The sequence below is a fragment of the Syzygium oleosum genome, unplaced genomic scaffold (assembly GCF_021117445.2).
Source record: "Syzygium oleosum isolate NSW1041296 unplaced genomic scaffold, Sole_v2.1 Sole_v2.08, whole genome shotgun sequence".
Classification (NCBI taxonomy): Eukaryota; Viridiplantae; Streptophyta; class Magnoliopsida; order Myrtales; family Myrtaceae; genus Syzygium; species Syzygium oleosum.
This window is the reverse complement of record NW_026607492.1, coordinates 7,560,273-7,572,790: the sequence shown is the minus strand read 5'-3', so window position 1 is coordinate 7,572,790 and position 12,518 is coordinate 7,560,273. Positions and strand designations below refer to the sequence as shown.

The 12,518-nt window shown below is 37.1% G+C and overlaps 1 protein-coding gene across 1 annotated transcript; it reads left to right on the top strand.

Moving 5' to 3' along the window:
* Positions 1-238: 238 nt before the first annotated feature.
* On the top strand, positions 239-1,040 carry LOC115687108 (STS14 protein). Its single transcript, XM_030612588.2, has one exon. It carries the CDS (start codon positions 279-281, stop codon positions 837-839), a length of 561 nt encoding a protein of 186 aa, XP_030468448.1. The 5' UTR covers positions 239-278; the 3' UTR covers positions 840-1,040.
* Positions 1,041-12,518: the final 11,478 nt, after the last annotated feature.

Sequence of the window (12,518 nt, the reverse complement as noted above, 5' to 3'; positions counted from 1 at the left end):
ACATGCTCGTCGGCCGGTGAGCATTTGACCGACCGACGAACCCAGGCCCTTACTTGAGATTAATTGGGCACTTCGAATCCTTATTTGAAACTGATTATACACTTTAGGTCCTTATTTGATATTATATCCACTTTGAGTCCTTTTTTGAAAAAAAAAAAGACCTTATTTAGGATCCTTAATTGAAATTTTCCCTAAATAGTATTTGTTTTCCCCAACAGCGCCTTATAAATTGCACCTACCTGCAAAACTCAATCCCTCAACAGACCCAAGAGGCAAAAATGACCCACTCGTTTCTTCTCTTAGCTTTCCTCCTCCTAGCCACACCCCACATCTCAGCTCAACCCCCACCACCAGCACCGCCTCCATCGCCACCGCTACCGCCACCGTCGCCGGCGTCCCCGCTCCCCGCCGCCGCCCAGGAGTTCCTGGACGCCCACAACGAGGCCAGGACCGAGGTGGGCGTGCCCCCGCTCCGGTGGAGCCCCAACCTGGCGGCCGCCACGAGCCGCCTGGTCCGGTACCAGCGTGACCGGATGTCGTGCAGCTTCGCCAACCTGACGGCCTCCAGTTTCGGCGGGAACCAGCTGTGGGCCGGCGGGGCGGGCACGGCGCTGGCGCCGCGGGCGGCGGTGGGGGCGTGGGTGAAGGAGAAGATCTACTACGACCACGCGAGCAACACGTGCGCGGCGGGGCACCAGTGCGGGGTGTACACGCAGGTGGTGTGGAGGAACAGCTCGGAGGTGGGTTGCGCGCAGGCGAGGTGTCTCAAGGAGGCGGCGAGCTTGACCATCTGCTTCTACAACCCTCCGGGGAACGTCGTCGGAGAGAGGCCTTACTGAGTAGATCGGTGATGTGGGTGAGAGATCTTTGGGAAGATGGGGATGAGCTGGTGTTCTAACTTCTTTTGTTAGTGATCTTGAAGATGGTCATTTTGTTTAGAGATGTTCTCTTCTCAGTTTGAGCAGTAGAAGAAAAGCACTGGTGATCTTACGCTTCTTGCGATCTTTTCTTTACATTTTAAAGATTATCCATGCTGTGCATTTCTTTAGTTTTCAATTTAGTTGTAGACTTTGTAGTGACCCTCATCGACCCTCTTCTCAATTTGGGCAAAGGATTGATATTCAGTTGCACCCAAAGATTTCGAAAATGAAATTCTTGAAAATAGCGTTTAAGTTAAAGAGGGTCGAGATTGGAATCGATTCTTGCTTTGAGGGAAAACTTCATTCAAAAGGGACACAAGTACCAAGTCGCTCACGCGTATTGGATCTCACCTTCTTTTCTGTGATGAATAATACAAGCAAGCAAAATAAATAATATAATAAACAAATATGAAAGATAAGACAAGCAAGATATTTTGCGGTTCACATGTCTGCATGTGTGGATACACCTTTTAGGAAAAATTTCAAATAAGAACATGAAATATCATCATTTTCTCAAATAAAATTTTGAAATAAATATTATGTCAAATAATGACTTGAAGTGGCCATTGTAGTTTCAAATAAGGGCCTGACCTCGCTGGTCGCTGGCCGGCTAAATATTCCGACCGGTCAAGGAAATTTTCATCCAAAAATATTTTAATTTTAAATTAAATTTTATTTTTTTCTCTTTTCTTTTTTTTTTCTCTTTTCGGCAAGGGCCTGGTGACCCTCGCTGGCCACTGGGTGAGGGCCTGCAAACCCTCACTAACCGCTAGTGAGGACCGTGACCCTCGCCGGCTGCTAGAGAGGGCCTTGACCCTTGCCAGCGATAAGCGAAGACCGGCCTCGCCAATGACGGGTGGGATGGCCCTTAAAGGTGACCCTCGCCCAGCCCTCTCCCGCCATCGCTTGAGATTGACCACTAGTAAAGAAGAAAGAAAAATCCAGAAAAAGGAAAAAAAGAAAGAAAAATGGGAAAAATTTTAAAAAAAAATGTAAAGGATGAAAATGCCCTTGACCAGTTGAAAAGTCAGGTCCTTTTTTGAAACTGACATTATTGAAAAAACCTCCGAATAGATTTTGAAGTTGACAAAACTATCCATGTGTGTTTTATAAGTCTGATAAATGCCTTAAAGTATTTTGATTCAGGAAGTTATTCTTGGAAGAAAAGCATATGGCAATCTTGATATTGTTCGTGTTCAGATTGTGAAATTACTTCAAGCATAAGAGATTCAGACTTTAGAAGATAAAGTTCAGACTTTATACTGCAGATGAAAATGTTCATACTTTATACTCAAAGAGGTTCAGACTTTACACCAAAGATGATGAACTTCAGACACAAGTACAGAGCATAAGTCTAGAACATGAAACAAGTTCAGAACATACACAACGGCTAGTAATCTGGATTGGATTTCACATATAAAAAGATTAGAGTAACTCAATCTTAAAGATTGTTTTGCAACGATTTAATATGCAAAACATCTTGATTGATTAGCAATTAATCTCGAGACAAGCTATTTTCTAAATGGAGAAGTTCTATTTATGGAAACCAAAACTTTGGTTGTATGGGCGATCAGATTCAGCAGAGATTCAGATTTTGTCCCTCAACAGCTGCGCAATCTTCTCGATACAGTCCTATCTAATGGGTAGATTGGAAGACGATCCTCTGGAGACTGTCCAACGGCTAGTTTGGAAGTGCCGGAGTATAAAAGAAGATCAATGTGCCGAGGAGCAAAAGCAAGAGACAGGATTCATAATCTAGAATTCCAAAGTCTGAGCGATTTTCAATTTATATACTTGTCCTTCGTGAACTTTAAAGTATAATCTTTGAGAGAGACTGAAAAGAGTGATTGAGTGAGACAGTGAGACCTATCATACACTGAGAATTATCATTCACAATTGTAACCTCCTAATTGATCATCTAGTGGAATCCAGCCAGTAGACTGTTAACGCAGGAGAGTTGACGTAAGCTTAATATAATCCGAACCACTATACGTCTTGTGTACAGATTTTATCATCCATTGAAAACTCCTTTGTATTTATTACATTGCACACTTACACAATTGTTATCAAAGATTGTTTAAAATCTGAACATTGTTCAAACTTTGTTCTTGATCTTTTACTTCCGCTTTAAATTGGTCAAGAATTATTTTTAAATCACTTATTCACCCCTCTCTAGGTGATCCTTGCTAGCCACCTCAGACATAACCACTTAAGGCTCCTATTTGAAATAAAATCCACTTCATACCCTTATTTGAGAAAATAAGGGCACTTCATGCTCTTATTTGAAATAAGGTCAACTTTATGCTCTTATTTGAGAAAATGAGAGCACTTCAAGCCATTATTTAGAATTTTTCCTATGTTATATATATTTCAATGTTTATAGCTAGACAGATTTTTTGACCTTTTATCTGTGCTTCTATAAAAAGTAAAGAGAATCTCTCATATTTAAGGATCACAATCCTTGTTTTCATTCCTATTATATCCTCCATCAGTCGTTTTATAAATATTTTATCAATGGACAAATGTGTAAATTACTAATTCTATTTAACCGATCATGTATTTCAATTTCAAAACTTGAATCGTTTTCACCTTATAAGCAACTACATCTAAAAAAGTTCAAATTCTTGAAATATTTCCCTCCTTTTAATATTTACTAAACTTACTTATTAAAACTCCATTTGTTTCATAGAAAATGAATAATTTGAAAAGTATTTTTCAAAAAAAATGATCGCTTGGGATAATTATTCAAATATTTTCATTGTCAATAATAATTTATATCTAAACATTTTTCGTGAATGATGAAAATATTTTTCGTTCGTTCATTTTTTAACGTGAAATAAATGCACCCTAAACAACGTGACAAGTTCCAAAAGGATGTTGAAATTAGTGAAACCAATAAACTGAATGATTGACTTTTTGCTACTTCATTTTTTTTTAATGTAACAGAGGCTTATTATTTCATTTAACAACAAGCGCACTAGAGTAAAGGGTATCAAAATACAAGATCTCCCATAGAGGAGGTGGTAGGTAAGAAACTCAATAACGTGGAAGGGTCTTACATATTTTACAACTCAATCTGTTAGTCTATTTGAATTTCGATGGTAGTACACCAGCTTAAGACACTAAAAAACGGCCAATAAGCCCAAACATTATGTGATAAGTGGCTCAACATCCTAGGAGTAGAGAGAGGAATCTTGCAGGAAGCTTATCAAGGTGGAGTTGTCATTTTTCGGCATAAATTTCTATCCATATCAACCAGCAAAATGACGAAGAGCATGGAGACAAGCAAGGGTTTTGGTGCAAAGGGCGGGGGACACTCGGATTGGTTGCGCAGATCCTTCAATCAATCTCCCTTCACAATTGCGAACACAAAAGCCAAAACCTCTTCCTTAGACCCCAAGAGACGCAATTCGTCGATGTTAATTTTCAACGTTCCTGGTTGTGGTGGCCTCCACCTCGGAGATAAATCCTCTGATGCATGCTCTCCCTCCTTGTTACTCTTGTTCCACTTCGCATAATTCTAGTGCATGGCAAGAGCTGAGTCTACTATGCTTTTGAGACTAGAATTCTGGTGTTGGAAGACAATGGAATTTTGTGCTAGCCAAATATTCTAGGGAGTGGCTGCAATGATCTCTTCTTTTGGGTCGGATCTACATAGTTCGGCAACCACTCCTCAATTCTAGTCACTTGTTGGTGAGAGAACTGGAAATTAAATTATGAACTAGACCAAACCTGCTTTGTCATGTCACAGGAGAGGAATAGAAGTTCCACCGTTTCAAATACCTTACGGCACATGGGGCAGTGAGACTTGGATAAAAGCTTCCTCTTATACAAGTTAACCTTGTTTGATAAAGCATTTTGGCAGACACTCCACGTTATTGCAACTTTTCAATGTCAATTGTTTTGCAAAATTGCAACGCGTGTACACTTTTACTAATATTGAAAAGGCATATGTTCACTAGAAGTCCTAAAACTTATTACCAAAGTGCAACTAAGTCCTAAAACTTGCAAAAAGTGCAATCAAATCTTAAAACTTGTCAAATTGGTTCAATCAAGTCCTAAAGTTAACACCATCAAATTGTTTAACGGAAAATGCTGACGTGGCATATTTAAATCAATTTCTCTCTCCTATGTGGCATTTATTATTATATTCTCATTCAAATCTTATTTACATTAAAAAAATTAAATTTTTATTTATAAAAACAACAATGAAAAAAGAAAAAGAAAAAGTAAAAGAAAGGGGAGTCCTTGCCGTTGGACACTGCTGCCCATCGCCGACCCTAGGTGAGGGGCGCCGACCCTTACTAGGCTTGAGCAAGGCTCACTCAGATATGGGTGAATTTGACCGTCGCTCAAGCCTAGCGAGTGTCGTCGGCCCTCGCCGAGGGTCGGCGAGGGTGGGTGGCACCCAAATTTGGGCGAGCCTCGCAAGCCCTAGGCGAGGGCCAGTGATGCCTTGCCCAAGCTTGGCAAGGGTCGCTGGCACTTGCCTAGGGTCAGCGAGACCTTGCCCCAAGGTAGGCTATGGTCACCGACAGCGAGGGCTAACGTTGCCCAGATCTAGGCGAGCCTCGTCGACCTTCTCCAGCCACCCTCGCTTGCTGGCCCCTTTGGCGATGGGCGGCGGCAACAGCAACGCCCTGCCGGCAAGGCCTCCTCTTCTTTTTTTTTGTCCATTATTGTTTTTTTAAATAAAATTTTATCTTTCTTTACTTTTTTTAATCTAATTTAAATAATATTTAAAGAAGAAGAATAATAAGAAATGCCATGTAGGAGAGCAAAATTGATTTAAATACCACGTTAGCATTTTCCGTTAGACAAATTAATGGTGTTAACTTTATGACTCGATTGAACTAATTTGACAAGTCTGAGGACTTAATTGCACTTTTTGTAAGTTTTAGGACTCAACTATACTTTGGTAATAAGTTTTAGGACTTCTAGTGAACATATTCCTATAAAAAAAAAGGGGGAATATATGGTTTGTGCTTTTAAATTACTTATTGATTTTCTCAGGATCTTTTAAATTTTTTTAACATGTATTGGAGTATGTATTTATATTCCACAAGAAATACGAATATGTATTTATATTGCAAAGTTTTTTTAACTCATATTGGAATATATGTTTCCTGATTTTTTTTTTAATTTAAGGATTTGATGTTTTTCCATCAAATGTTTTAATTAAGGGTTAATACCATAAAACCTCAACCGATATACCTGTACCATATTTACCCCAAATTAATTTTTATGTCACAAAAACTCTCGAACTGGTACACCGTGTTACATTTACCCCCAACAATTGTTATGTCACAAAAAGTATAACCTGGTACACTCGTGCCATATTTGCCCCCAAACTAGTACACTCGTGCCATATCTGCCTCAAACTAGTACACTCGTGCTATATTTACCCCAAAAAAATCCCAAATTTACTGCAATTGGGTATATGTGGCACAGGTATACTAGTTTGAGATTTTTTATGACACAAAAATTAGTTTAGAGTAAATGTGGCACAGGTGTACCGGTTTGAGTGTTTTTGTAACACAAAAATTAATGTGGGAGTAAATGTGGCACATGTATATCAATATGGGATTTTTGGCGATATTAGCCCTTTTAAATAATAATTATTTTTCCATAAATTTTTCATTAGTTAGCAATGAATGTTTTATGAATACTTCGCTTGTCACAAGAATCAAATATGGTCGTAGCATGAGTGTCCTTGTGCATATTAATGTATTGCAATCATCTTTAACAAATAGGAAGCTATATTGACATTGCAAACAAATAGATACATAAGAAATATATAAATATGCTTCTTGAGCATTTACACTTTTAGGATATATCTTTTTTTAATCAAATTTCCTACTGATTATTAGTGTTTTTCATCACTTTTTGGTTAGTTAGCATACATACAATTAAGGAATCATTCATGAGTTTTCACATGCAAGATGGATCAATCGTGTCCGTATATATGAGGATCAGCATTCACAGGATTTTAGCATGCGAAGCAATCAAGGGAAGCTATTTTGCCCTGCATTCTTATTATAAACTGGCTCTCATGCCACAATTCCATTCGTTTGCAAACATTCCAAAGTCAATACGAAGGACGTGCAAAATTACGTGGAATTAATGTGCGAACGAATGTACTATTTTTGTATGACTCATATATGCTACTATTAAAAATGTGCATAGATATATAGAGAGTGGAGCAGGTACATGTGGATATCTACTACTGAAACTGCCGTGGAGGCCATACATGTAGCCTTTCTCGACCTAATACAAGTACAAATCTTGCAACTTCTAAGCCTGGACTCAGCCTTGACTTCGAGACCTCCTTATTTGTCTCCCGACTGATCTCCTCAATCACACGACATTAGAAATCTAGCCGTCCTTTACCTGATTCTCCTCTTTCAACGATAAAAAAGCAATACGTGTACAAAACTAGGCGTCCTCCACCACTTGCGCCCTTGCAAGGTTGTGGAGGCCAGACGTGTAGCCTTTCTCGACCTAATACATGTACAAATCTTGCAACTTGCAAACCTTAGACTTTGAGACCTCCTTATTTGTCTCCTCAATCTCTTCAATCACATCGCAGTAAAAATCTAGTTGTACTACACCTGATTCTTCTCTTTCGACAATGAGAAAGCAAGAAATCCTCCTTGATGGATTCCAATAACAACCAGTCACGTTACTTCATCAAAGTTTAAATAAACTACGATGTAATCTTTACAAATCTCCGGATAGATCTCATGTAGAGGACAGAGAAGTAATTAATTTAATTAGATATGATCTCTAAAGTTTTTCTCTTATGATCTGCAATTAGTTTCAAAGGAAATTCGATTTTTTCTAGAGCTCTTGACCTAAGATCGAATCTTGAACAATTTTATCATTTACCATGCATAAAAACTCCATTGGATGTTTAGCAATTCCCAATTTATGAGAACATATTACTTTCCCCCGGAATCTAAGTAATTCTTATTAATAAGATCTTGTTAGATATACCGAAAAATAAGTGCTAAAAATTTACACAATGAATATTAAATGGTGAAGTTTCTAAGTATTTAAAATAAAATGAAAATATTATTTGATAACAGATAAAAATTAGATAATTTATTTTATTGTTTACACCAATCATGGAATAGCAGGCATTATTAGAATATTTTGACAATACAGTTGGTAGGATTCTACTTTCTGTTGTATATTTCATCACTTAACCAATTAAGTACGCCATTCTTACTTACCACTTTAAGTGATTTTTTAGTTAAACCAATCAATTAAGTTGTGTCCAGTTAGTGGTCATCAAACGCACTTAATGAGAAAACAAACCCAATGAATAAAGAAAAAGCACAAACATAACGTAGAAGTTAAGAAATCTTAGAGGGGTAAAATAGTGGATTTTATGAGAGATCACTCCTAAAATCTTTGGAAAATTTGTCTAAACAAACCTGAACCTATTACACTTTTGCCAATTTTTTTCTAAACCTTATAATTCTACCAATTGAATTCTAAACATTTTCACGTTTTGTCAATTGAGTCTATTCGCCCTATTTTGGGGGGAAATCGTTGACGTGGACGCCAGCTGTCCAACAAGGCATGATCGGCGTTGACGTGGACAATTTTTAATAATAATTTAATATTTTTTGAAAAATTTTATTAATTTTTTTTCTTTCTTTTCTTTTCTTCTCTTTTCGTTTTCTACTTTTTTCTTCTTTTTCTTTTTCCTTTCATTTTTCTTTTCTCCTTTTCCCCTTTTTCCTCCATCGGCCATTGCCAAGCTTCATCGATGGCTAGTGAAGATCATCGACCTCAGGTGAGGGTCACCCTCACTGAATCAAGCGAGGGTCGCCCTCGCCTGGGTTGGCGAGGGCAGCCCTTCGCCAGATCGGGTGAAAGCAGCCCTCAAATCGACGAAGCCCAGCGACCCTCGCTAGCCATAAAAGAAAAAAAAACAAAAGAAGGAAAAGAGAAGAAAAGAATACATAAATAAATCGAAAAAAATTAAAAGATTTAAACAATTGTCCGTGTCAGCGATTTCAAGCCAAAATTGGCTTGATGGACTTGATTGGCAAAATGTGAAAAGGTTTGTACTTTTGGCACAATTAAAAGGTTTATGACTGAATTGGCAAAATTGCAATAAATTTAGGACTTTTTAAATAGTTTTTCCTCAATCTCTCATTTGATGGCCAAAATAGAAATATTGGTGAAAATTGCTAACATTGCCATCATTTCATTGTTGGCTATCTTACGTGGCACATCATCACGTTAGCGATTCCAAGCAAAAACTGACTGAAAGGACTACATTTAAATTTTGCGCAAAGGTTTAGGACTAAATTGAAAGTTTAGAACTGAATTAACATCTGTATAATATATTTACAACTGATTGGATAATTTCTCGTTCAAGTTACTATATGTATATAACTATTTCAGCATCATGAAATGCTTATAGTGAGTTTTGTTCCGATATATGACTAACGCGGGTAAATTATCAAAAAAGCCCTAAACATATTGTGCTTGTGCCAATGCAGTCCTAGACCTTTTAATTTGGCAAGTTTAGTTCTAAACCTTTTGACATGCCAATTGAGTCATTCCGGCCAATTTTAGCTAAAAATAATTGACTATATACTACACAGCATGGCCGACGTTGAGGTGAACCATTTTTTTACATTTTTTTTAATTTTTTAGTTTTTCTTTGCTCTTTTTTTTTTCATTTGTGGCCGGCAAAGCGACTCTCGATGGCAGTCGGAGAGGGCCTTCACTGCCTTGCCGACTGTGGGTGAGGGCCTTCATGGCCCCATTTGCCGAGGGCGAGGTGGCTCTCCATCGCCGACGACAATGAAAAAATAGCAAAGAAAAAAAGAAAAGAAAAATGAAAAATTCAAAAATTGCAAAGATTGTCCGGGTTAGCGATTTCCGGCCAAATTTGGCTGGAAGGACTCAATTGACAAATTGTCAAAATGTTTAAGACTAAATTGGCCAAATTGAAAAGTTTATGGCTGAATTAACACAAGCGCAATGGTTTAGGACTTCATTGGTAATTTTCCCTAATTAACTCAATTACAATTGGAGCAACCCCAGAGGTTGGCAATTTTTTTAGTTATTTTACTTAGTTCGTAATGTTAGGATTCTTCTCTCTCCTGTCATTAATCTATTAATTGCATTTGCAAATTACCACAAAGTTATACTTCTGTTGAACAAAGTAAGGAATTCTTCCCTAATTTATCATATTATGTGGTTCTTGACTTGATTGAATCAATTAAGTTAATTCTAGTTTAGTTTGTCAAAAATAGAATTTAAAACTCATTATGTGCTGAATCTTTAATTTTCAGCATTTAATTGAGTTAAAAGACAGGCTTCTAGAATTAGAGTTCGGTAGGATTATGATTATTTTTTTGTTTTTTAATTTGTAGTTGGAGATTTTTTCTTGATGCACAAGTTGTTAATTTTAGGAAGTCTCATTGATGATAGGTATTTCAATATATTGTTGCCTATTTGACTTTCGTACTTAGGATATGTTATCTTTTCTTTACTTAGAGTTACTCAGACTGGTTACAACTAGCATCCCTCTTTTTTCCGATCTAGTTCCTCCACCATCGCGAACCCCAGTTAAATTCGGGCATGATAAACTTTTTCGTTACGGGGAGAACCCAAGTACTCACTTTCGGATCTAGGAAACAGCTCTTAGAAATATTTTTTTCCTTTTGGAGGATAGACTCTTAGCTATAAATACAGTTTAGTCATTGAACAAAATTTCATTGTTACCTACTGCCGTAGAGAGTGTTGTATCTAGAATCGTCAAACGGGTGGGTCAAGTTGGGTTTGGACCTAAATAGACAATTAAAATCTAATAATCCATATCCGACCCATATTATTAAGACACTTCTATATTTAACTCAATTTAGGAAAACTCATACCCAAACTGAACTGAAAGAATAGAGTAAGCATGCGTGAAATCGAGTGAGGATAAGAGAGAGTGAAAAGAGAGTCATAAAGATGGATTGTATCTAAATAAGTTATAAACTCATTTAACACATGCATTTTTTTAGACTTTACCATTTTAAACTCATTTATAACTCATTTATTAAATATAATTAACTCATATAATAATCCAGCCCATCAAATATGGATTCAGAAATTGTTCAGAACCATTTTGACAAGTCCAATAAAAAATTGGTCAGAACTATTTTGACAAGTCCAGTTGTATCTTGGAGTGGCCCAATAGGGTGGTGATTCGATTAAGGAAGACCAGATCAAGATTATCTAGTCTCTCTCTTTCTACCAAAATCTTTTTTTTAACTCTATTTGTTTGCTCAACACAACATAGCATCATTTGATATCAAAACCAAGGTCCAGCGTCATGTTGAGGAGCAGGGTCCCAACTCCGACCTTAGGGATATTAGGTCCCACCCTCGGGTCTTCGACCTCGAGAAGCCGGGCTCGATACCAGTTTGCTTGGTCTGGCCATATATGGCGTCCAAGTATGGAGCTCTAGGTCTAGGTCTCGAGATGGTACCACAAACTTGATTTTTGTTTCTCAAAAGCATTTCTTAAGACTTTAACGATTAAATATGTCAAAATAATTCCGAGCTCATTTGAAAATGGGGCTTCGCTAACATAACTCTTTGGGTTACTGCGAGAATAACAGTAGGTTGTGAGTCACAAATTCTTGAAGAAATAGACCCCGCAATAATCTATAATTATTTGTTAGGGTTAATACTATGAAAAACCTCAAATTGATACACTTGTGAAAAATTTACCCAAAATTAATTTTTTAACTACCAAAAACCCTAAACTGGTACACTTGTAACAAACTTACCCTCCGTTAGTTTCCATTAAAATTCTACTATCAAATTGCTTTGTTAAATGACACATGGCAGTTGACAGATGTACTAGTTTTGGGTTTTACCATTCATTTGTCACAAGTGTACCGGTTTGTGATTTTTTGTGATATTTAACGGAAACTAAAGGAGAGTAAATTTGTAACAAATGTACCAGTTTGGGGTTTTTGGAGGTCAAAAAATTAGTTTTGGGTAAATTTGTCACAAAAGTACCAGTTTAGGGTTTTTGGTGGTCAAAAACTTAATTTGGGGTAAATTTGTCACAGTTATACCAATTTAGAGTTTTTCGTGATATTAACCCTATTTGTTATTTATTTTTTTGTGGTCCAGAACATGATGTTATTCTCACTATAAATTAATAACTGTCACTTAATCATTTCTCCTTCTGCTTTTATACGCAAGAAAAGCTTCACATGATGGTCATTATAATTCTATTTCCGATATAATTTTCCTAAAAAGTTCTAAAAACCTTATTCGTTTTATGAGTCGATTACTAAAAAGATTTCAATGGATTAATCTGACCTTTTCAAAACTGTTCAGATTTTCTAAGTCAATCAATTAATGCAAAAAATATCATTTAGAAACAAATCTTGCAAATAAGCAAAAAATCTAGAACTGATTTAGGTGCTGTACCAACTACACAGTTAAGATCCTGAAGATCCGTTCAATTCCCTGGTATCTATGACTATGAAAAATCTCCTTCATCCCTCTCGCCTTGCTTGTTCTTCACAGTAATCACTTCACGATTCCACATCGAAGAAAGCAATCT